Genomic DNA, 25,388 nt, shown 5'->3' with positions numbered 1-25,388 from the left:
GCAGAGGCGGCAGCCGGTCTTTCGACCGGCTGCCGCCGCCGCCATTCCAATAAAAGTAAAAAAAAAAAAAACGCCCCCGTGATAGGCTACGTGATGATTAACGTAGCCTATCACGGCTAGATTTGCAAAGTCAGCCGTGATAGGCTATGTAAATCGTCACGTAGCCTATCACGGGTGACTTAAAAAAAAAAAAAAGCGTACAGCTAATGGCGGCCCCCATAGGGAGCCGCCATTCATGTTCCTTATTTGGTCACTGTAGTCTACGTAAAGATTACGTAGACTACGGTGAAAATAAGGGCAATGCTATTTGCGTTGCCCTTATTTTCGCTGTAGTCTACGTAAAGATTTACGTAGACTACAGCGACCAAATAAGGAATGCGAATGGCGGCTCCCTATGGGGGCCGCCATTTGCATATGCGCTTTTTTTTTTTTTAAGTCACCCATGATAGGCTATGTGACGATTAACGTAGCCTATCACGGCTGACTTTGCAGATCTAGCTGTGATAGGCTACGTTAATCGTCACGTAGCCTATCACGGGGGCGTTGTTTTTTTTTTAAACTTTTTATTTCGCGGCCGGGCAAGGCGAGGCGCCTCCTCCCCAGCCTGAATTTCGGCCGGGCGAGGGAGGAAGCCTCCCCCCCGGCCTGAATTTCGGGGGGAGAGCAGCGAAGCGACTCCCCCCCACCGCGAACAAGCTGCGAGAACAGGTAAGTGGCTTTCGTGCACTCCTAGTTCAAATGTTTTCGGAAATTAAATTAACCAGTAGTCTTAAAATATTTATTAATTAAAAAAAAGTTAAAATATTTGTTTATACAAAGATGAGACTAATCTCATGCAAACTCTTCGCATACAATAAAAATAACTCAAATATTAGTAGGATGGGTTTACAAAATAACTTCTTTATAGTAGCTTTTAATAGAGAAGTGCTGCTCTTTTCAGTGTGCTTGGAGCACCATCCAGGATAATTTACTTACAAAGCCTTTTTTTTTTTTTTTTAAGATTTATACATTGTTCTACGGGAAAGGTGCCAAGATTTTCACACTCTTCACTATGGTTAACAATTAATACCCTATTACTACTACTACTACTCAGAAAACTAGACTTAGACCTATGAACATTGAGTAATGATATCCTCAATACCACTGGACCTTTGAACCATTTATGTTTAATGTACAAAGGTGCCAAAACATCACTGCACCACAATCCTAAACATGTTAACTTGGAAGTAAGTTTCAATGAGTTCAATGGGACTTACTTCCAAGTAAGTGTGCATAGGAGTACGGCCTTAGATATTTTTCTTAAATGGTTAAAAAAAAGTCTTGAGATTGTTATGGATGGCATCTGCTTCTGCTTAATTACAAATCACACTGGATTTCAAATTTGTGTATATTACAAGTAATTTGCATAATTAAAACAATTAAGGGACTGACATATCATGGTAATTAGAAATGCATCAAACTTGAATGTTGTACAAAAGAGAGCTTCAATATGAAACATTAAGTCTCTGAGAATGAAATATCCTACAGATTCCTGCAGTGCCACCTTGGATGTATGTATTTTCAGAGAACCTTCCTCTGTATAGGTGGCTCTTCAGGTGATCTTATTTCTTTAAATTGCTGGGATTTAAAACTCAAAAGATGACACAAAACGCATGCCATTCATTCCCTCCACTGTAGATGCCACAGTATTTGACTTGCGTTCTTATTGCATATTTCCTTTTTATCTCATTTTCCGCAGCCTTATTCTGTTCTCTTTGTCTCTCTTTTTAAGGATAAGTATGAACTGGTTGAAAAAATGCTCTTGGTCTTTCTTCTTCTGAACGAGTCGAAATCGTTGATCTGTGCCATATTTCTCCGCAAACTCCTTAAATGTCGTCCTGGGGGAGGGAGGTGGGGTGGGGTGGGAATAATCAAACATAAGCTATGTTGTCACAAACGCTGGTCAATGCATTTTCATATTCTCATATACATGCAACCTTTTTTGTACTGATTATTACTGTATCTTATCATTGTCACCAGCCATGATGGAAATGGAAAGACTAAAGATGAAATTTTGAATACTCATTGATCTGTCTGGCTTCTTATCCTAAGTCATTATTTCAATTCCACAGAATATAGACTTACTTGTCGATTCTGGAAACTTTGATGAATAATTAGTCCACAATGGATCATCCAGACTAATTAAATGGGATTCTCTAAAATTAAGACTGAAAGACTACAATCCTATGCATGCTTAGACAGAAAAAGGTCCAAAAATCCCAGCATTCACCAGCCAGCCATGGCTAGCTGGGAATTGCTGGGAGTAGTAGGAATTTTTGTTCTCTCTAAACATGCATAGGATTGCACCCTAAATTCTTCTTTAGCTTAAGCTTACCAATTAACAGGATGTGACCCTGATACTTCAACCAGTACAATCCTATGCATGTCTACTCAGAAGTAAATTCTATTGATTTCAATCAGACTTACTCCCAGCTAAATGTGTATAGGATTGCAGCTCAAGTTGGATTAACTGCCTACCACAACACTTGATATAGCGACATGCCTTTTAACGCCCAATTATGAGAGATGGTGTGGGCAGAAATCTTTGCCATGGGCCCATAGAAAAAGCTCATTCAAGAAATAATCTTAACATATATCTATGGAATATTTGCCTGACTAAATAGAAATTGGTGTAATTTGGGCATATGGAAACTTAAGTATTAGCCTATATTTGAAATCTAAATGTTGGATTCTGCATGTGTCACAAAAACCTGAAACAACATTATGCTTGATACCAGGGCCGGTATCAAGGGTAGGCATGGTTGGTGAGGGCCCACACCCCAGCAAGGGCCCACTGACAACAGCTTCCTGGAGTTGCACTCCCTTTTACCATTGCAACTTGCTTGTTCACCTGCCTTTCACTCTGGCCCAGATAACGGTGGTGGTAAGAAGGTGGAGCAGTAGGTACCACTGCCTATTTCCTCACTGGCTCTCTGCTCGTCAAGCAAATGACTCCAATTATGAAAAAGAGAATGAGGAGCAATAACAGACTGGTGACAATGGTGGTAAGAATGTGGAGTCACTGAAGGAGGGGGCCTATTGAGGGTGTCTTGCCTAAGGGCCCTCAAAAATCTGGAGCTAGCACTGCTTGATACAGTTATGTGGCAGTGATTTCTAGGAATGTTGTGAAATCTCATTTAATTTGAGATTCAAAGGAAATTTGGAGTGGCTCATAGTTTGTACAGCCTCCATTTCCTGACAATACATCTGAGAATATTTCTCTCTCTAACCATAATATTGAGGAGCAAATTGGAAACAGTGGTGAATATAGTGGAATAAAGGGGACAAAGAGAGGAGAATATTATCCATATCTCTCTTTATCCCTCCTCCTTGCGTACTCCATATCCCTTCACCACATGCTGCTACCATGGTAGTAGCTCAAAGACTGGTTTTCAATGAGCCTGAAGCACACACGTACACTGCTTCTGGCTTAAGGCATGTGAGACACATCCTTAATTAAGCGGGTGGTGTCTCCAGGTCACAGACAGTTCCCACAAAGCCGTTAAAATTTGCATAGATCTGTGTTATGTTAATCAAGTTGTGGCCCTGGCTAACCCAGTATCAGTGCTTCGACACAAGGTAAGTGACTCAATCATTGTGTATGCCATGATCATGAATATTGCAACAGCTCCCAAAGAGTTTTGTTCATACAAAATAAGTACAAATACACTTCTGCCATATTTGTCTAACTATCACGTTATCCTGGAATGTTTTCCACTAGGTTGGCAAAGAAGTATTTATAATTATGCCATCAACAGATGCTGAAAAGATATTGTTTACATCAGAAGGCCTGTATAATTATTGGAAATGTTAGTAAGCTGTCCATTCCATTTTTGGTGAAGCCTTTATATAATTGCTAGTAAGTTGTATCTTCATATATATGCATTTCATATGTATTAATTGGTGTGTGTGTGTGTGTATATATATATATATATATATATATATATATATATATATATGATATACATAAATTTAGGTATGTATACTTTAAAAGTTCAAAAAAAGAAAAAGAAAAAAGCTAATAAAAGAGAATGTTTATGTGTATGTTTTTAATTTCTCTTACATGGCACTCCATTACAATAAAGAATCTATTTTTGTTTCTTTGTCCTCCAAAGGGTCTGACCTTCCCAGTCAATTTTTCTGCTATTGCAATTTCCCAAACCTGCTGATACCAATGGTTAATTGTTGGATTATCCAGTCCCTTCCAGGTTAGGATGATTGCAAGCCTTGCTGCTACCAATAAATGACTAATCAAGTCCTTAAGCATTAGTGCACTTGGATCTCCCACAGAGCAGTGGGCAAATGGCCTCTCAAAATTCTCCAGCCTATTTGTGGACAGTGAAATTGGGGTGACAATTTTGCCAAATTTCTAATAGGGGAGGAGAAATTCTCCAACTATTTCTCACCAATAGGGCTCACTATTGGCAGGGGTTGTAGCACAGCAACTTTCTTTTTTCCTAAGGGTTTTTAGTTTATTGCACTGCTTCTGTAGGTGGCAACAGCATCAACTGTGGTGAGTGAGGCTTCTACTTCCTTGAGGTAGAATTTTGAATTTGTTTTGATGGATTTTTTGAGCTTATCTAATCACTGCAAGGTGGCTGAGGATGCTGTGTTCTTTTTCTCTCTCTATTACACATCTTTCCATTGCTCTGCAGCCTCCCAGGCCACCCGCACTTTCTGCACTGAAAAAGCCCCATGGGAGGAATTGCCTCATGATGTCTTCCTCATGATGGATTTAACTGAAGTGTGGGAAGATGAGGAGGCTGCCGGCTGCCAGAGAGATGACTGTACAATGAAAGTCAGGACACTTGAGCATTGCACACTCCTCAGTCACCACATATGTAAGGTAAGCACAAGAACCCCAAACCCAACCCGTAAGAATTTCTCTGGAATTGCTCCTCCTTTGAATTTCTTTTCAAAAGCCATTTCTTTTCTATCAAATTTAGGGATGTCAGAGAATTCCAGCACGGAATCCAGTGAGGCCAGATTCTTTGGAATCCGCCCCCGTGGAATCCGTGGTGGAACAGTCTCCCGCTCCCTGCCACCCCGCGGAATCCCCCCAGGACGGAGCTTACCTGGGGCAGATGAGGCAGCAGCGGTGGCTGTGCCGGCACTGGCTGGTCTTCCAGCTGGCCGTGGCCAGGCTGCTGCAACCGCCATTTGCATCCTTGCAGGCAGCCATGATAGGCTATGTAAGCATTTATGTATTCTATCATGGCAAAAAGCAGGGATGCAAATGGCGGCCACTATGCCATTTGTGCCCCTGCTGTTTGCCGTGATAGGCTACGTAAGTATTTACATAGCCTATCATGGTAAAGGCAGCCATGCAAAAAACCCATGCGGAGCCGGCCGGGGAGGATTCCGGGGGGAGGGATGGAGCGCCTCCCCCCCCCCACGGATGCCCTGGCACGGAGCCAGGTAGGTGTTTCGTACATCCCTAATCAAATTGAATGAGAATGGTCGAAAAAAATGTGGGATAAATTTTCGGCACAGCACTCAACTCCCATAAACAGGTTAAGCAGTGCTAGCTCAGAGTTTAAGACGATTCTTTGAAACAAAAACACATTTGGGGAGGATTGGTTCCAGTTTATTGCATAAATAAATTGAGCAGACATGTGTAGAGACACACTCTCAATACACGGCTCATCATACAGTGGATTGATACATTATTCATCACCATCATCTTTGCTTGCAACAAGTTCAGATGAGCCAAGTGGACACTGAGGAAGCCTAGAAAAATAAATGAATAAAAAACATTCAACCGCTGTAACACCTTTGTAACATGCCATAGCTTGTATATTGAATCAAGAGCTGTGTACCTGTGGAGCTAATGTTATAAGCCAACTGTTATTTCTTTGTGTTTTCTTTGTTAACGTTGGTTGAAGAATAAAATGTTAAAAAGAAGAACCTATCTTGATGATTTAGAAATTGCAAACTCACAAATGAGAATCACATTTTTTTACTATGGGATTCTCAGTAGCATTCATGGAAAACAGCTTAGGAGAAGTAAGCAAGAGACAGTTCAAGGTCTCATCTTTACAGCACAGGTACCATGCTAATGATAAATTCTTGTGTGAATATAATTTGGGTTTTGGCCACAGACCAGTTTTATTAGGGATGGCGCAGGCGCTCGATTCAGTCCGGGAATTTGGCAGAACCATCCCTGCCCACATCTCTGAGCCCCGCTCATCAAGCCCCTGCCCCTGCTCACCCCTTGCCCTCTCTCAGCAAATGGCCTGTGCTCACCCTGGTGGCCTCGTCGAGCTTCGCGGTCACCATTTTTTGAGAAATAAAATGGCGATCACAAAAATGTGCATATTTGCGCACACGCGAAAATGCTCATCTTTGCGAATGCACATATTTGTGTATGCGCAAAAATGCAAATTTTTCAAAAATACACATTTTTGCAAGCACACAAATATGCACCTTCACAAAATGCGCATTTCACACATGAGAATATGTGCATTTTGCAAAATGTGCATTTTTGCGCAATACAAAGGCATGCGCACTTTTGTGATCACCATTTTATCTTTTTTAAAAATGGCAACCACGGAGCTTGACAAGTCCACTGGGGTGACTGCGGGATGCTCGCCGAGCGTGGGAGGAGCTCGACTATGGTCCGGGGACTGGCAAGCAGGGGCAGGGGCTGGGTGAGCATCTGGAGAACCCAGACGGGGGTGAGTTCGCACATCCCTAATAATAATTTTGCATTATTGTACTTGAGCACACTGCAAACACTAATCACATCTGAAATTGGACCCCTTACTGAAAAAACAAAATAAAGTACTGCAATGGATTTTTAACTATTTGGGGGTATTTAATGCGATGAGATAATAGATGTAGGTCGGTCGTAGTACTTTATCACTATGGGTTAGATCTTGATTAACTTATTGTCTCTGAGACGTAATGCACTAAAATGTGAACATTATGGGATTACAGACATCCAGTGCTAGACTCAATATAAAATATGCACATTGTTGACATATTTAATATACAGAAATGAAACTGAACATAAAGTTTAGATTTTTCTCCAGAATTCTGAAGATGGGGACTGAAAAGGTAGAATGGAGAGATGGAAGAGACTAGAGCTGGGATGAGTCTTTAAACTATCAAGCATTTGGCCTGACCCAGGAAGGGCTGAAGGTGAAAGAAGGGTAGGAACGGCCTTCCTTCTGTCATATTTTCAGAGGAGGGATGCAATTAACTGGAACTTCCTCACAGGTCAAATTGGCCAGTGGCCTTCCAAGTGCCATTTTGGGGACTGATTTTTGTGTGTGGCAGATACCACTCCCCCCACCCTCCAGAATTTCATGACCAATGAATGGCACCATAAGAACGGAAGGTGACATTTTGGTCCAGCTCTCTAAGAGACAAAGGAATCATCACACAACAAGATTTGCAGGCTCCATATACTTACAGTAATGGGCAACATGCAGCCTGCAAAGTTTGATTCTTAAGTGGGTTCAGGTAACCAACCTATTTTCCTAAGAAGTCAGAATATAGCTCAGTTATTTCCAAATTCAATTGCAAGTATAATCCAAAGCCAGTGCATTCCCAATGACATCATCGGGAGTGCAACAGGGGTCTGATGCCACCCTCCAACTCCCCTGCTAGGCTTCCAACCCCATTCTTCAATCACCCAGGAATTTCTAAGCAGAGCAGCTTGGAATGAGGAGGAGGAGGAGATGTCTCTCCCTCCTCTCTGGTAGTGGGAACACTGTTATAGCAGCAGTGCAGGTGCTAAAAGCCTAGGAAAATTTAATTAGAAAACTACAAACCCCATGATCCCTGTAGGAAACAATGCTAAGTGTATCATTTGCATGAAGCCATGTGTGACAAAAGGAGCCCCCTACCAAGTATTACCCCCCTCTCCTTCCCCAAGGTAAGGCTTTTTTTCCTTCCAGAACTGGGGACTGACAGAAGGGAGGAATGTACAGAGATTTCCAAGCATTTGTGTCAAATACTGCAGGGGTGGGTGCATGTGTATGTAGGGGTTAACATTTCTGAATGCTGACCTTTACAAAATGCTTGCTGAAGGCAGCCCTTGAGAGCTGTTTATAGTGGAAAAAGGCAGGATAAAAAACGTTTTGAATAAATAAATAGCATGCCAGAGAACGGGCCAAGCTAAAACCTTTCTCCCTGCTATTCTAAGATTTCTTCTGGAAGTGAAGTTTTGCTTTTGTTTTACATGGAGGGGCATTTAAAAATTTATTTCCCCACCCGCAAGCTGAACTGGTATTTTCCATCCCATCATGAGCTCATTCGGTTGCATCTGGACCGGGCTTTCATTTACTTTTATTCAAGGAGCACCAAGCACAGCTGCTCTGCAACAATTCTTCATGATAATGGGGCTTTCTTCCTTCTGCCTGAAGCAGCAGGACTTGATGCACTGCACCTATGCATTGGCACACTTAGTAGTGTGTAGGTTTTCCTTGAGCATAACCTAATTCTAGCCAGCATCCTCATTCTGGAGTTTCTCAAACAGGATCTGTATTGGAAAATCACTCCATACCTTGGTGACAATTTAGATTCCTCCAGCAGCTTTTTAAACTCTTCTTTGGCTAGCAGTAACTTGTTTTTCTTTTCTTTGTATTCTTCTCTTATTCTGGTCTTGACAAACTGCTCAAATATCTTAAGAAGGAAAGGGGAAGAAAAGATCACAGAACATTATGACATTAGTTTCCAGTTAAATCTGCTCCACTCAGTTAGTTAATCTTCATATAGAGCAAAACACATGATTTAGGGCACAATCCTATGCATGTTTGGACAGAAAAAAGTCCTACAATTTCCAGCATGCCCCAGCCAGCATACCTGTCTGGAGGGATGCTGGGAACTGTAGGACTTTTTTTCTGTCTACACATGCATAGGATTGCACCCTTAGAAGCAAATGGAGTTATACTGGGTGAAATTCCCTTGAGCTGATCATACCATCCTTGAGGAAGGGGCTGGCATGAGAGTTGTGCTGCTGTCTGGGAGTTAGATTGGGGGGAGGTTTCAAACAAAGGATTAATGGGTTGAATCCACACTGAATCATATTTAGAGTAGACTCATTGTAGTCCCTTTGAAATCAATGGGACTTGAGCTTGTTGTAAGTTTGGATCCAACCCATACTTCAGTTGTTGAATGCATGGTCTGTTTGGACAAGGTCCTGAGTTCAATCTAGGCTGTGCATTTGTTTTGGGACATATTAGAAAGTGGGATGAATGAGACCCTTACAGCCCATTCATCCCAAACTAAAACCAATGGTACAAATGATTCACAAATGAGAAGATATGGTTTTGATTCTTCAGCCAGCGGTAGATCCAGTGGATGAGGAGGGGAAAATTGATTGAAACTGTAACTGTCCAGTCTTCAGCTCCAGACATGTTTTAGCCAAAGCGTCCATCCAATCATCTCAGAACCCTCCAATCATACAATAGCTATGGGAGAGATGGGGAGGAACATAAAAGTTTGAAATATAAGTCATGCATCTGTACCTCTCCTCTTAATGTTGTGATCTGAGATCTTTGATTTGAGTGTTTGAGGATTCTGTTTGAAACATGTGACTGCCTCCCTCCCTCCCCATGTGTTATACTTTTTACAGTGCAATCCTATACATGCCTACTCAGAAGTCATCCTCATTGTGTTCAATACAGCTGACTCCCAGGCAAGTGGGTATACAATTGCATTCTTAATGCCTTGAATAGGACCATTCTAATCTGATAATCTTAGGTGAGAATGATTTAATCAGTCTGTGGTTTGAATGCTTGGGGCAGCATTTGAAAATCAAAATACAGGGGCCAGACCTTGTATCTGCCCACTACACACATTCCCTCTGAGTTATTAATCGGATGATATGGAAGGCATTGCCTCATTGTACTTTGGGGGTACGGTGTGTAGCATTTGCAGTACAGCTGTCATCCATTGTAGAAATATAGGAAGCTGCCTTATACTGACTCAGACCATTGGGTCTATCTAGGTCAGTACTGCTAACATCGACTGGCAGCAGCTCTACACAGTTTCAGGCAGGAACCTTTCATAGCTCTATCTGGAGATACTGAGGACTGAAACTGGGACCTTCCGCATGTAAAGTAGGTGCTCTACCAGTGAGCTACAGCCTCCCCACAAGGAGGAGACAGACAGAGATTGTTTGTCTCCCTACACACACACACACACACCATCCGAGACTTTAAGATTCGACATACAAGTCTGATGATGCACCCCTGTGTGTTGCCCCCGGCCGTGGGCATTGAACTCTTAGGTTAAAAGTGCCAAGATAGGGATAAATCAGATTCAATGGTTTACTTACAAGGAGTACTTTATTGAGTAACTTACAGCACACAGGCGTACCCAATGGTTGGATCAGACAGCTTCTCTGAACCCAGAGCCAAGGGGTACAATGGGTTTTATACAATACATGTTAGCAATAAGCAGCATAACAGCAGCAAGCCTAGACTAGAGGGCATTCCCAACATGGACTAACAGGACTAGGTTCTCAGCACAGCCACAGTAGCTTTAAGGTAAACAAACTCAGCTTCCCAGGCACATCAGAGATAAGACAGTGTCCTCATTGGTAAGGAATGCACTGAGAAGGCTGTTATCGGCCTTTTGACTCATCTGCACATGCTCAGAGGCTTCCTAGCATGGGAATTGCACCAATAACGAACTTAAGCAAGCATTATGGATCTCTAGGCCCCTCTAACACTACAAATGACTTGGCTACGCTCCTGGGGCCAATACACCTTGCAAAGTCTGGTGCTTAAAGCCTTTTATGCAGGTCTTCCTGCCTGGTCGTTCCTGTGCACCTCTGCCATATGCCTCTTAGTTGAGTTTGGGTGGGAGTTAGGGTGTGTCCAGTGTGCCTGAAAACTGCACGCCAATAGAATGGGAAACACAGACATTACAGGCAGGAGAAGAGGAGCTGGCTGTCTTGTGGAAATGATGAAAACAGTGAGAAACTTGTGACAAAACAAATGCCACTCTTCAATTATGGAAAACAAAATGAATGAAGTTTTCAATAATAAAAACAAATGGAGAAACAAAACAGATCCCCCTCCTCCTCCTCCCCCTCCTCCTCCTCCTCTTCTTCTTCTGGCTAAGCACCCCATATTCCTCTAATCATGGGGATCTGGGTGGCACAGCTTGGTGGAAAAAAAAAATCTGCAGGAGACCTTGAATAGCTGCTGCCTGTTGGATGATACAGTACTGAACTCAATGAACCAATGTTTCACTCAGTATTGTGCAATTCATATGTTCATAAAGGGACTTCAGCAAATCACTGGTAGGTATGTAAATGAGGCAATTGTGTACTTCTTGATCACACCTAATAGTAATTGATTTGACAGGTAATATCTGGCTACAAAACCAAATTGCTTTCAGAAAGGCAATTTGAGTTCTGTGTGCCTGCGTACTCATAGTCTATGTTCCCCAAGGCTTGTGATATTATTCATTTTATATCTGTAGAGTAATCATTGTTAATCTGCTGTGACCTTTTCATTGTAATTGATGTGTGAGATGAGACAAGATGCCAATAAAACAAGAGAAAGTTCAATCCACAATCCAATTGTGATCCACTTAGTTCCAGAGTAACTAGCTTCTGTGGAAAGACTGGTAAGGAAGCAGCCTGATGGTTGCTCTAACTAATGTAAACTATTGATAGGATTTTTGGACAGGGTTGGTGTCATATGTCTGTTCGGTACAGCAAATAGCTACAATGTTGTAGCTAATTAGATGTTAAATAACAGGAGGCTGTTGGGAGCTGTTGCATTTGAACCACAGTCTGAAGGGTAACGAGAAGCAGCTTCTGGGCTAATCATGATTTGCCTGATTCATGCACTGGCATCACAAATTATCACTGGTCTAGAAGTAGAAGACGAATGGCAACACTCATTGACGTGGCTCAAGTGAGCACATTTGTACTTTGTGGAATTGTTTGAGGACTGGCATTTAAGAAAGGGGACTCTAACTTGATAGGGAGGAACTGTCTATCAGTCGTAGAGCGCCTGCTTTGCATGTAGAAGGTCCCAAGTTCAGTCCCTGGCATCTCCAGATAGAGATCTTTTTCAACCCTGTCTAAAACCCTGGAGAACTGCTGGCTGTCAGTGTAGATAGGACTGGGCTAGATGGACCAATGGGCTAACATTGCAGAAGGTGTTCATATGATGCAAAATTTAAGGAGGAAAAAAGACCCAGTTTTCTGAAGAGGAATCCCGAAAATGTACCTCAACTGAAGAATAAAGTTACTGGATTGAGTCTAGAATCTGCCTTCCATGGATAGAAGGACTCCTTCCAGCGCTTCTGAACCAGTGGAGTGATCCACGGATGGAATGGAGGTTGCGGCAATCTTTATCAATTCCCCCCTTTCTCTGCAGCCCCCTATGCTTCCCCAAATCTGCTCCATAGGGTTGGAGGACCCTCCAGAAAAGTGGGGGAGGTGGCTGAAGAGGGAGGGAGGAACTGGCAAAGATCATCTCTCCCTCACCCTTTCCACCAGCAGAAGCATTCTGAGTGGAAGCCATTTCATGGAATGCTCCCACTGGCAGAAAAGAAGCTGGATAGTTAGCGACACAGATCGATATGGCCACAAAGAACAGATGGTATTCTGAAGGTCAGGAGCACATGACTATACTTCCTATCTGCAAATTAGGTGCCCCAATCCAACAAGGTGTGATAGACACATGCGAACAGGTGCTGTGTGTGTGATTTCCAAGCCTAGAGGAGCAGCTGGGGTGCACATGTAGCCAGTTGCAAACACTGACTCTGATCAGCTCTTTAGAAAAGAGGGAGCAGAAGCTGGATTTGGGGTGCAATCCTATGGGGATAGGCGGCTGCCTCCAAACTTGGAAGTGACTGCCTATCCGATGAAGGGCAGGAGAGATACAGAGGGGATCATTCCCTCTGCGCTTCTCCTGCCCTTCATTTGCAGCTAGACGGCCGATTTCGTCTGTCTAGCTGCGGGAAGGCGGAGCAGGGAAGGAGGCTGCCGGATGACACATAGGATGTGTTGTACCAGCATTTCCGCCTTCCCCGCCCTGGAAGGCCCTCCCCTCCAGAATGCCCTGTTTTGGCTGCTCCGTGCTCCTCTTCCGAGCACGGAAGGTGAGACTGTTCCACGCTGCCTGCGAGGTAGTGCAGAAGGGGGGGAAGGTTCTGGGAACTGGCCTTGGAGTACGTCCGGCAAACCATATAGCCTATGGCCATCTAGCCATTGACTAGCAGCCATAGGATTGCTGCCTTAGTTGCCTCCAGTCAGTCTTCCCTGAAAAACAGCTGGTCAGCACAACTATGCTTATTTGAGAGAGATATGAGCACACACAGCTGGATCAGAGCCTTCCTGTTCTGAGAACAGCAATATGGATATTTGCTGATATTTTGTTTAATTATTTTTACTGAAACCTTGTCAGGTTCTTCTAAAAAGAAAAATCCATTGTACTTCCCAGCCTTCTTCAGAGTGCCAAAGAGTCATATAATAAGAAACACATTTTAATAGTTACAGGAAACAGCCCTCCATGAGGTCAAAAATAGATGATGACCACATTAAGTTAAAATTAATAAATGGCTCATTATCCCAGCATCCGAGCCCTTAAATGCAATGCTATTTGTAGCCTCAGTGTTCACCCATTCGCTTATCCCTTTTCTGTCAAGATTGTAGCACCATTGTGGGCAGTGATGATATCACATAACGACATAACGATCAATAAATAATTGCAAACTGAGAAAGCAGAAGAAGAGTTTGTGCTTAATCAAAAGAAGCCCTTTCCCCAGATAGCCATGAGAGAATGGTGCCTAGTTGGTTGCTTCGTTAGCAAGCAAATCCTTGTGAAAGCTCAGATATGACTTGCTCAGATCTGACAACCAAGAGATGCGATGAGAATGCATCCTTTGTCTTTGTGGATACGCTCTTCCAACAGATGAAGCAATAAACCTGCCCTTTTCAAATCCTTTATTTAGTTGAGAAAGGAGGCCACATAATCTGCCAATTTATTGAAAACTATGCTCCTCTGCCTGCATTTTGTAGGAGAGTGTACAGATGTGCAACATTTCCTCAACACCTTCGTTGGAGCTTCTTCTTGTTTTCCAAATGAAGGGTGGGGGAGAAATTCTTGGGGATGTATGTGGGTGCGAAGAAATGCTCAGGATTTCTGAGTGGCAGCAAGAGCACTTAACTACTGCTGTACAAGGTGATCCGAGGGCTCCTTTCTTTCTTTTAACTTCGTAAGTGAAGCCATGCTGCAGTGTCAGGGCAGCCACCTTTTCCCCCGTATAATTTATTCATTTATTATTTATTTATTCAGTTTATAACTCATCTATATACAAGATATACTCTAGGCAGCGTACAAAGTTAAAAACAATTTAACAAGAAACCCAACCATAAAAACAATGCAGCATAAAACAGTATATAACCATCAGTGAAAAGGAATGAGAATTCTGAACAGGGAAGGCCTGCCAGAATAATAGAGCCTTTAGTTTTTGCTTGAAAACCTTTAAGGAGGTCAGCAGGTGCATTTCATCTGGCAAGTCATTCCACAACTGAGGAGTGGCAAAGGAAAAGGCCCTCTTGCATGTGGCTGCTGATCTCACATTAGGCAGTTGCAGCAGATAAGGGGACCTTAGGTGGCCGACTGAGATATAGGGGAGAAGGTGCCTTGGACTTAGACTATGTAAGACCTTAAAGGTAAGAACCAGCACTTTATATTTGGCCTGGAACCAAATTGGCAGCCAGTGTAAAGATTTTAAAACCGGTGTAATATGGCCTCCATGGGGCGTCCCAGAGACCAACCTGGCTGCCATATTTTGTACCAGTTGGAGTTTCTGAACTAGATATACAGGCAGCCCCAAGTACAGCATATTACAGAAATCAAGCCTAGGGGTTACCAGTGCGTGCACCACTGTTACCTGGACCACATGTTCCAGGGATGGCCATAGCTGGCATATCAGCCAAAGTTGATTACAGGCGCTGCTCACTGTCACCTCCACCTGGGGTGCCAGGAGCAGGGTTGGGTCAAGAAGCACCCCAAACTATGAACTTGCTCCTTCGGGGGAAGTGCAACCCCATCCAGAACTGGTTGACATACCTCAGTCCCTGAATTAGGGCCCTTCATGGTGAGAACTTCTATCTTGCCTGGATTCAGCTTCAGCTTGTTCTCCCTTATCCAGCCCATTACCAACTTCAGGCAATCATTCAGAGGAGTCATACCTTCTTTGAATGAAAATGTTATGGAGACATAGATTTAGGTGTCATCAGCATACTGATAACACCCAGCCCCAAATCTCCTGATGATCTCTGCCAGCAGTTTCATGTAGATATTAAACAGCATCAGGGATAGGATGGAGCCGTGAGGGATTCCACGTAACAGCTCCTTTTTCAAGGAGCAACTATCCCAAGCAACACCATCTGGAACTGTCCTGAAAGAAAGGAGTGGAACCACTGCAGAGCAGTGTCCCCAAACCCCAACTCCCTCAGGCTATCCAGAAGGATACCATGGTCAATGGCATTGAATGCCACTGAAAAGTCCAAAAGAACCAATAGGGATGCACTCTCCCTATCGATTCCCAGGTGAAGATCATCCACCAAGCATGGCAGCCTCAACTCTGTATCCTGCTCTAAAGCCAGTTTGAAATGGGTCCAGGTAATCAGTTTAATCCAAGAGTGCGTGGATCTGGTATGGGTGCTACACTGCCATATAGCATCTTCCCAGGGGTATCAATGGACCCACTGACAATGCAGCCAGTCACAGCAGACAGAGGTTGCTCAGCTGAGCGGCACAGCTTCACTTTTGAAAAGGGGAGAAAAAGAAGCCCTCAGACTACCACAATGTATAATGATATGCAAATACTTCTCACACCACCTGAACTTCCTTGTCTGTCACTCAAACATCTATGCCTTCTCGTAATCTTTGGATGAGTCTTTGCCCCCATCCATTACCCCAAGAAGAATGTTGACAAATTTGTGGTATCGGGCACTTTGGATCAGCCCTGGCATTTGAACAGTGTATTCTTATTCTGTAGATTATCTCCTGCTGTTTCCAGTAAGCCTTTCCCCATCTTCCTCTCACACTTGAACAGAATGCAGCCTTGGTTTGGCTTCTATGAAAATTCAGGCATGACGATTTAGTCATGGAAGGAATCTCTCTTCCAACTTTCACCCATCTCTATTTTTAACCTCTTGTGCAGTAGCTGTCTAAAGGAGGGTTCACGAAAGGTGAGGGGATTAATCCAGCAATATTCATTAAACTTTCCAGTTGACCACAAGAACAACATTTTGAACACTTCATAAAATGTCTTCCTCTGATGTGTGTGTGTGTATTTCAAAAGTATGAATACACTTTTAATTTTCTCTATAAAGAGGAGGTGAAAATTGCTTTTCATAGTCATTTTCCTTGAGTACGCAATATATTCCAGAAATGAGGCCCATGTCACCAATGTTTCAAAGCTAATATCATACTACTAATAGTAGTATAAGCTTTATTGACTGTTCAGTAAGTAATTTTACTATATCATGTACATGCCTGATAAGTGAAAGGCATAATAAAGCTTGATTGACTAGGCAAGGTCTAGACTGTGCCCTTGTTTAAATTACTGAAAGGAAATACAGTGTTCCACTTGCTTGGTACAATCTTCTTCTCAGTACATTGTTAGATTCCAGTTTCAAATTCTTAGTTATAACTTTACCCTAAAAATCCAGCCTGCCATTGCTAAAAGCAAATACATTTCAGAGACGTTTCTCACACCTTGTTGCGTTAAATAAACTGAAGGTGATAAACTGGTTTTTGGTTACTTTTTAGAAGAGACTTTATGCTACAATTCGTTGTTTTATAATATTGTATTTTAATATTGTATTTTACTATATAGTGTTTGCAAGCCTCCCAGAGAAACATATTATGGGGTGGGCTATATTAATATTCAAAACAAAACAAACAAACTGACCTGTTTACGTTCTTCTGAGTTCAGGAGAAGATAACGTGGATCAAATACAATTTTATGTAACTCTTTTTCCCATGTGGAAAATGCCGAGACCTGAAGGAATAAGTTGAATGAAAGGGATATAAATGATTTCTTAAAGGCTTTGGAATAAAGCAGGATGCAGGAATAAATGTCTGAGTGAGGAAAATGGTATATTACCAAACTGCTGTAAGCAACAGTATTTACTATAATGTAACTTATTAAGGAAGCAGGAATAAATCTTAAACATAGGAATTAAGATTAAAAGGAAAACTGCTTGTGAGAACTAGAGAGAAGAAAATGTATACTTGCTGGGATTAGAACATCCATCTATCCATCTATAATCAAGAGGTTTGAAGGCAAGGGCAACATGTATAGGAAAGAGGTCAGGAATCAATGTGATGTATCTTTCATATCCACAGCTCTAGCTATTTCAGCCTTTCCATGTTTTAACAAGTAGAGCCACCTAAGATAAGTTGCTGCCTGAGGCAAAGGGCATAATGCCCCTTCCCCAAATCCACATACAGAAGCCAGCCAGTGAATCTGACTTCAATACTGGTTATAGTGCAGTGTCCTCCACTGCACCTAAGGGCAGCAGGGTTGCTTAAGGGCTGCAAAGCAGGCTTCATGACACACACAACCTTTCTTTTTAAGCCTTCCTTTACATGTAGCCTCAGTGGTGTGGGGGGTGCTTCCTTGTGGTGTAATCTCATGTGGCTGTGTGTAGGGATGTGCGAACCCATCCCTGTCCAGGTTCTCTGGGCTCCTGTCCAGCCCCTGCCCCCATTCGCTGGTCCCTGGACTGCGCTTGAGCCCCACACACACACTTGGTGAGCAGCCCACACTCACCCCGGTGGCCTCGTTGAGCTCCATGAGCACCATTTTTAAAAATAAAATAAAATGGTGATTGTAAAGATGTGCATATCTGCATATGTGCAAAATGCGCATTTTGTGCATGCACATATTTGCGTATGCACAAAATGCATATTTTTGTGCATGCACATATTTGCGTATGTGCAGAAATATGCTTTTTCACAAAAATTGCACATTTTCGCTCATACACAAATATGCACATTCACAACATGTGCATTTTCACATAAGCAAATATGCACATTTGTACAATGTGCATTCTCGCAACTACGGAACTATGCACATTTTTGTGATCACCATTTTATTTTTCAAAAAATAGCAACTGTGGAGCTCGAAGAGGGTGCCGGGATGAGTGCAGGCCGCTCACTGAGTGTGGGCAGGGGGTGAGCGGGGGCTCAGCAAATGGTGCTTAAGGGTGCAGGTGTGTGTGGGGGGTTCCACTGGATTCCCAGATGGAATCGGGTGCCCACACCATCCCTAGCTGTGTGTGAATGATGCAACCATATGGGCAGGGACAATTACAAGGTATTTCTCTACCCAATCAGCATCCAGCCAGAATTGAGAGGAACCATTGCATTACAAAGACTCAGTGTGATTGTCCCAGCCTATACAACTGCATCATTCACTCATACCATACAAAAGTACGGAATTACAATACGTTGAAGTGACTCCCGTGCATTCGTGAATATGTCTGAAGGCAGTCCAAATATATAATGGGTACTGGTACAATTTCATAAAAGTCAAAAACAAATATTTTGTCACTGAATCTTGCTCCCACCCTGATTAGGGAGAAAATTTTGGACAAACATATTAGGAATCTCAAACATTCTGCATGAAGGGTGATAGGGAAAATATATACTCAAAATGTAACAGTTGTAAAACTTTGTTAATTTCACTGAAACACGAAGCTCAGTACAGGTAAATAAGCAATGGCACGATCATCCAATAATGAATTGGATTGTTGGTATTTATTGTGCTTCTTCATAAAGAACAGAACCATCTCTTAGGACCATATAATTAAAAACCAGTCAAAGAGTTTAGATATAAGGATGATGTAATCACTTGGAATTAACCAAACCAAGTCTACTGAAGGAACTGGTATTTGCATGCAACTGAGTGTAATTAAACATGTTTCCATTGGGTAAATGAACTGGTCATAGAATCATGGAATAGTAGGGTTGGAAGGGGCCTACAAGGCCATCGAGTCCAACCCCCTGCTCAATGCAGGAAATATGAAGACAGAAATATATGAAGCATATGAAAACATGTGAAGGTTCAGGCTGTAAAATACATTATAAGCCCTCCGGGCATGATCACATTCATACTTTGTCCTTTACATCACCTAGTATTTTGTACAACAAATGGCAGCGACATAATAGCATTAAGCAGTAATATATGTTGATAGGAAAGTAATATTAAAAAAGCATTTCTGGGGCACCATAAACCATTACACTGTTGCAACATGCCTATTACAAATACTGAGATTATATCATGTTCTCATGCATTATTGGAATCAAGCCAATCCAAGCTTATTTCTTACCCCTCTTTCTAGAAGCATATCTCGAAAATGGGTAATACGTTCTTCCAGTGGGAGTATAATCTGATGTTCCGATGCTTTCACATGTTTCTCTTCCCCTTCGACCTTGTCTAGCTCAGCGTTCTGAGGATCTTCCAGTCTTAAATAATGTAAGAGATATGCAGGATGAAATATATATTTTAACCCTCAGCTATCTTTGCAAGCTCAGAGCAGCAACTAGCTAAATAAAAGCAGCAGATCTTTGCACACGGTGTGTCTGAAATTTACTGGCTATGTTTAAATATGATACCATGCTCTTAGACAAATGACTAGAACTTTCCCAAAGCTTTGGCATCAGTCCATTCTTTTGAGGCATTAAAGCAAGGGTGCATAACCTCAGGACTGGGCCAATATCTGTCCTTCTTGAGGTCCCAATCTGGCCCTTCTGGGTTCCCTGATGGACATTCACCTTTTCCCCTGACCACTGATTGTTTGGTGGCTTCTTGGCTTTTGTACAATTCTAAAAGACTTCTCCTAAGGCTTAGTTATTGGTAGTAAGTCCTTTAAGCTGGTATTTTTCATCACACCTCTTCTGCCTTTGGTCCTGCCTAACACTGCAATATGGCCCCGGAAGAGATTCTCTGAAATGGAATTTGGCCCTTGGGCTGAAAGAAGCTCAACACCTCTGCATATTATTTTAGCCTTTTCAGAAGCTTTCTTCCATTTGTTCAAACAATGTGTGAAGGGAGAGTGGGACTGCACACACTAGCCCTGCCCCAGTGTTCCCATCTCAAATGTCCCCACCCCAACCTTCATGTATTGAGGCTGAAGGCCCGTAGGGGTGTTCTTCACACATTTGGCAATTAGAGACTTCCAGGTGATCGAGAACCCCAAGCACACAGGGTTCCAATTTGCATGAAGGATTCTAAGCACATTCAGCCCAACCCACAAAGAACCTCCCTGCTGCCTCAGTGCATAGTGGGTAGAGGTGATAAGATGTTGGGGGTAGAACTGGTGTACATAGTCCCACTTCTCCTCCATGTGTTGTTTGAACACCTTTAGGAAAACTGCTAAAGGGGACTTTTATTGGAGCTGAGATGTCAGATGGTACTAAAATGCTAAACCTTTTTTACTGGAGCACCATCCTTACTTGGACATTCAGGATCTATTGACTGGTTCAGTCTTACCTCTAGGAAAATTCCTTCCCTTCTCCAATTAGGGCAGAGGTAGTTCACATCTTCTCATTGTGGAAAAGGTATGAAGGAGTGTAGCTTATTTGCAAGAGATGTTGGGGTGTGGAATAGTTTACAGAATATCCTATTTTGGGAGACTTTAACAGGAAACATTTTCACAATATATTTTTCTACTTAAAGGTGATAGGGCTTCAAAGCTAGTGAAGTGGTAAGGTATTCTTATCTGTATTTACAAACATCTCCCCGAGAGATGACCTGCTACCTCTTTTACTCACTGTGCTGACTATATGCTTAGTTGGGAAATAATGAGGGGGAACGTGGCTAATCCTGGGGGCAGGGGGGAAGGATTTGGCCTGAAGCAGTGATTTCATTATCTACCTTACTATTGCCCAGACATTTGAAGCAAGAACCTCCATCTCTCCTTTTTGTTTTAATTATTTCCCCTTGTCTCTTTCCTAGCCAGGAGTGGATTGGCGATAGGGCAAAAAGACTTGGGCCTGTTGAACTTGCTAAACAGAGGCTCCATCCACCTGACCAATTCTTTTTTTAAAAAATGTCACCTCCAAAGTCTGAGATTTGTTTACAGGCCTACTAAAATGGTCATATTGACAACACTCTCATAAATTACTGTTATTATATTGATGGTATACAAATTTGAAGAACTGGTTCTTAGAACTTGTGGAATGTTGAGACACCCCCATTCAGCACTGAAGGAGCCCTAGAGATCAGTTTCTTCAAATGAAATAAATCCCCATATGCTCAAGAGATCCATGTCTCATTATGAACCTGCCTGCTTATTAAGATCTGCAGGAAAGGGCCTTGTGAGGACACTATTACCCACAGAGACCCGTTTGTCAGGCCAGTTTGAAAGGGCTTTCTCCTGTATGGCTTCCAAAGTATGGAATGCACTTTCTCAAGAACTGCGATCGCCCCCCCCTCGCTCTCTTGGCTTTTTCATTTAAAAGATGCCTCTTTTAAATTTAACTTTCTAAAACATGTAGTTTTTTTTTTAATACTTTAGCACAGTATCCAAGCCTGCCCACATGCCAACAGGACCTACTGCTACCCCAATGGGGAGCTAGAGGTTTTAAAAGCAACCTAAAACAAGCAGAAAAACATTTTTCCAGAATGGGGCAGGTCAACAGAGCTTCCTGAAGAAAGCTCCACTGACCTGTCCCTATCCAGAAGCAAGCTTTTCTGCTTGTTTCTGGAGCTGCATTTTCAACTGCTAGCTTTTTGTTCTGAGAATGGTGGGTCCTGCTTGCATGACATAATGAGCAGGAGTGCAGTGGCAGTAGTGGATACTGCCCTTAATGTTTAACCATTTTTAATGGTCTTGTTTTTATTGCGTTATGGATGTATTGTTTTAAATTGTTGTACACAGATTTGGTGGCTTTTTAGGAAACATGGTGTATATAAATGTTATGAATAAGTAATAAATAATATTTATCTGAGTGCCTCCAGGTCTGTAGAGTGGGATCTATCTACGAGGGATATGGATTGAATATTTCCCAGAATCATTCCTAACAAATCAGCAATTTGAATATATTATGGTTCCTATAAGATCTCTTTTACTAAGTTTCATAAAAGTGATCTGATTTTCAGAGGCGGAAACAACCTGAATATCAAGTGAAATCAACTAACTATGTTTGTCCTAGATTAGAAACTTTTAGCCACTGAACATAAATACGTTTTTTATTCTCAAAAGGTTCTAAGTTGTGCAGTTGAAATGGAAAATGTTAAAACCAGCTTTCAGCTAATAAATTGCATTACCCAGTAAAGCAATATGAGTCCTAGCATATTATCTTGCCATCAATAATTGCATTACACAGTTTCACTCTAAAATTATACCAAAATGGGTATTGCATGGTATTAGTAGCTCCAAAGGCATCAAATTGTCACTCTTCATATTATAATAGTGACTTGGATATTGTATTAGCCATTTTCATTCTCCTCAAATGATAATATCCTGTAATATGATCTATGAAACTTCCAGTCCAATTGCTGGTAACCACAAAGAGTTTTTACATTCAGTGAAATGGATGAGGATCCAGACAGCTACTTCAACAAAGGCAGCAGGACAAAGTCTCTTTTTAGTATGTTTAATTAAAAATTATTCACAAATCAAATGGTCTGTGCATTTATACTTGCACCTAAAAGGATTATAAAATAAAAATGAAGTAGGTAAAATTATACCATTATGCAGATTTAAAAGGGTCAAGTGTGTAATTGTATGCGCTTCAAAGCAAACATACATGGGATTGGGCTGTACCAGTACATTTTCTTAGATTGATCTATGCTTCTCATGTTCTTATTTCTTATTTCTCACTTTTCATTATCAACACATAACAATAAATCAAAAAGGGTCATCTGAAAACAATTTATAATCAAATATATGTTATAAAAGGGGAACTCCCAAACATAACACAAAACCATGGTTTGTGCTAACCATACTTAGAAACCACACCATGGTTTGAACTTCCAGACATACAACAGGCAAACCATGGTTTAAGTGCTACCTGTCTGCTTTTGTTTTCCATCTCCTCAGCTTCAAAAGCTCACTCCCATTTCCATGGTGCATAAAGTCCTATTCAGGCATTCTGTACCTGAAGAGAGCAAACATATGATACAGGGAGCACTCCAGTCCCATCCCTATCCATTGTCACACTTGTTGGCCTCTACTTGTGGAGGAACACTGTCTGAAGAGAAGAGCCTCTTCAGTGTTCTGGCTCATGTGGAGACTATCTACAGAGCTCTCCTCTTCAGGCAGTCACCCTCCACAAGTAGAAAGTCATGAATATGATGATGGAGAGGGGCAGGGTTGGAGTGTTCCATCTTGTTTCATGTTTGCTCTGTTCAGGTACACAGAACACCTGAATAGGGCTGGGGTCTCTGAAGATAGATCAGTGGCTCTAACTAGGCTCTGTCAATATCTGTGAATTTAGACATCAAAGCAAGTAAGCTACAAGTAGCATAAAATGGAGTTTGCAAACCAGTTTCTAAGTGTGGTTTCAGATCCTGGTTTACCAGCCCCAAACAAAATATGGTTTGTTTGCAGACTCAGGATTACATATTTAAAAGAAACCATGGTTTAACTGAATTGAATCTATGGCCATGTTCACACATAATAGTAAGCCAGGATTTCTTTTGCCTCATTGTAATTTGTTTAAACATCCAAAACTATGTTTTATTTTATGGCCAAACCCCCCATTTGAAACCATGGTTTGTTGTTGACTTGTGAATCCTGGCTTGCTTTAACTGTGGTTTGTCATTACATCTGAACCCAGGACGCCAGCTTGCTCCTGGCTTGTTTTGGTGCCCTGCCCCAGCCATCCACCAAGCAACAGAGGATGAGGCAAGAACAGCTACAAAATGACTAAAAATCACAGGCTAAAAAGGATTTCAGTTTTGACAGCATTAGACTTTAAAAAAAAAGTATTATCAAAACATACTTGTTTCTCTTTGTTTTGGTACTGTTGTCATCATTTATATCCTCTGGATAAGAGCCATCACTTTTATCTGCTAAAAGGGAAAACATGTAGTTAGACAAACAACAATTTGCCAGTGGAGTAGACCAATCAACTGTTTGTTTAGCTTTTCTTTTCTTAGAGCTAATTCAGTTTCTAAAGTATCCCTTTTTCTGGCTGTTGGAGATGCCTTTAAAATATTAACTGTCATTTATTTCATTTCATTGTTAATTTTGAAAAGAATGCTAACTTATACCACAGTTCTTGATAAGTTAGATCATGCTGGCTGGGGATGATGGAAATTGTAGTTGCACATATCTGGAGGTCACAGGGTTGAGGAAGGCAGGTTAGAATGTTTTAGAGCAAACAACAGTTTTCTCTGTTTGATATGGCTTTTTAAAACATAGGGTATAGTTATTGTTTCACATTTCAATTATAAATAAAATGAAAAAATAAAGCAATAAAGATGATTTCATACTTACTTTATTTTATTACTGACACTCTGAAGGATTTGATAGAAGCACTCTTCTATCAGCATAGTTTTTATTATTATTATTATTATTATTATTTTGGTATTTCACTCCTAAGTATCTTTTTGTCATTAAGCTTGACACTCTATGAAGTAATCATTAGCATGATCTAAGCAGGATTATTGTCTCTCAGATTTATAGGGTAACACAAAGAATTGAACAATTCCTGTTTTGGCATGAATACTGTTTAATATTAAGTTGTTCTTCAAAATAAGTGTGAGGTTTATGGTCACACCATTTCTGCAATTCTGAAGCACTCTATTTTTTCTATATATAGAGAAGGGGGTGGGTGGGGGGAAGAGAGGTTCTATGGTTAGACCCTAACCACACTTTGATTTAAGGTTAACTGGTAACAAAATCTAGCTCAGTTCAGTGTGACTTCTGGTATCTAGTGTGCCTTCTAAAGACAATATGATTTCTCATTTTAAGGCAATCCTATACTCATTTATCAGGGAATTGTTGTTGTTGTTCAGTCGTTCAGTCGTGTCCGACTCTTCGTGACCCCATGGACCATAGCACGCCAGGCCTTCCTGTCCTGCGCTCTCTCCCGGAGCGTGCTCAAGTTCATATTCATTGCATCCGTGATGCTATCTAGCCATCTCATCCTCTGCCGTCCCCTTCTCCTTTTGCCTTCAGTCTTTCCCAGCATCAGGGTCTTTTCCAGGGAGTTTTCTCTTCGCATTAGGTGGCCAAAATATTGGAGCTTCAGCTTCATTATCTGTCCTTCCAATGAGCACTCAGGGTTGATTTCCTTTAGGATGGACTGATTTGACCTCCTTGCAGTCCAGGGGACTCGTAAGAGTCTTCTCCAGCACCACAGTTCGAAAGCATCAATTCTTCGGCGCTCAGCCTT

General features: G+C 41.8%; 1 protein-coding gene across 1 annotated transcript in view; it reads right to left on the bottom strand.

The window, feature by feature from the left end:
* Positions 1-771: 771 nt before the first annotated feature.
* TCERG1L (transcription elongation regulator 1 like) overlaps positions 772-25,388 on the bottom strand; it is a 333,395-nt gene continuing 308,778 nt past the window's right edge. Inside the window, exons 10-14 of the mRNA XM_084841939.1 lie at positions 23,991-24,057; positions 19,370-19,505; positions 16,945-17,034; positions 8,552-8,670; positions 772-1,877 (exon numbers count right to left, since the gene is read on the bottom strand). Of these exons, the coding sequence (XP_084698065.1) occupies positions 1,721-1,877; positions 8,552-8,670; positions 16,945-17,034; positions 19,370-19,505; positions 23,991-24,057 (569 nt within the window). The 3' untranslated portion in view covers positions 772-1,720. The remainder of the gene's footprint in view (positions 1,878-8,551; positions 8,671-16,944; positions 17,035-19,369; positions 19,506-23,990; positions 24,058-25,388) is intronic.

This window comes from Heloderma suspectum, chromosome 3 (assembly GCF_057233095.1).
Source record: "Heloderma suspectum isolate Gila_16-S chromosome 3, 16-S_ref, whole genome shotgun sequence".
Classification (NCBI taxonomy): Eukaryota; Metazoa; Chordata; class Lepidosauria; order Squamata; family Helodermatidae; genus Heloderma; species Heloderma suspectum.
Note: the sequence above shows the minus strand (reverse complement) of the source record. Positions and strands in the feature narration are given on the sequence as shown.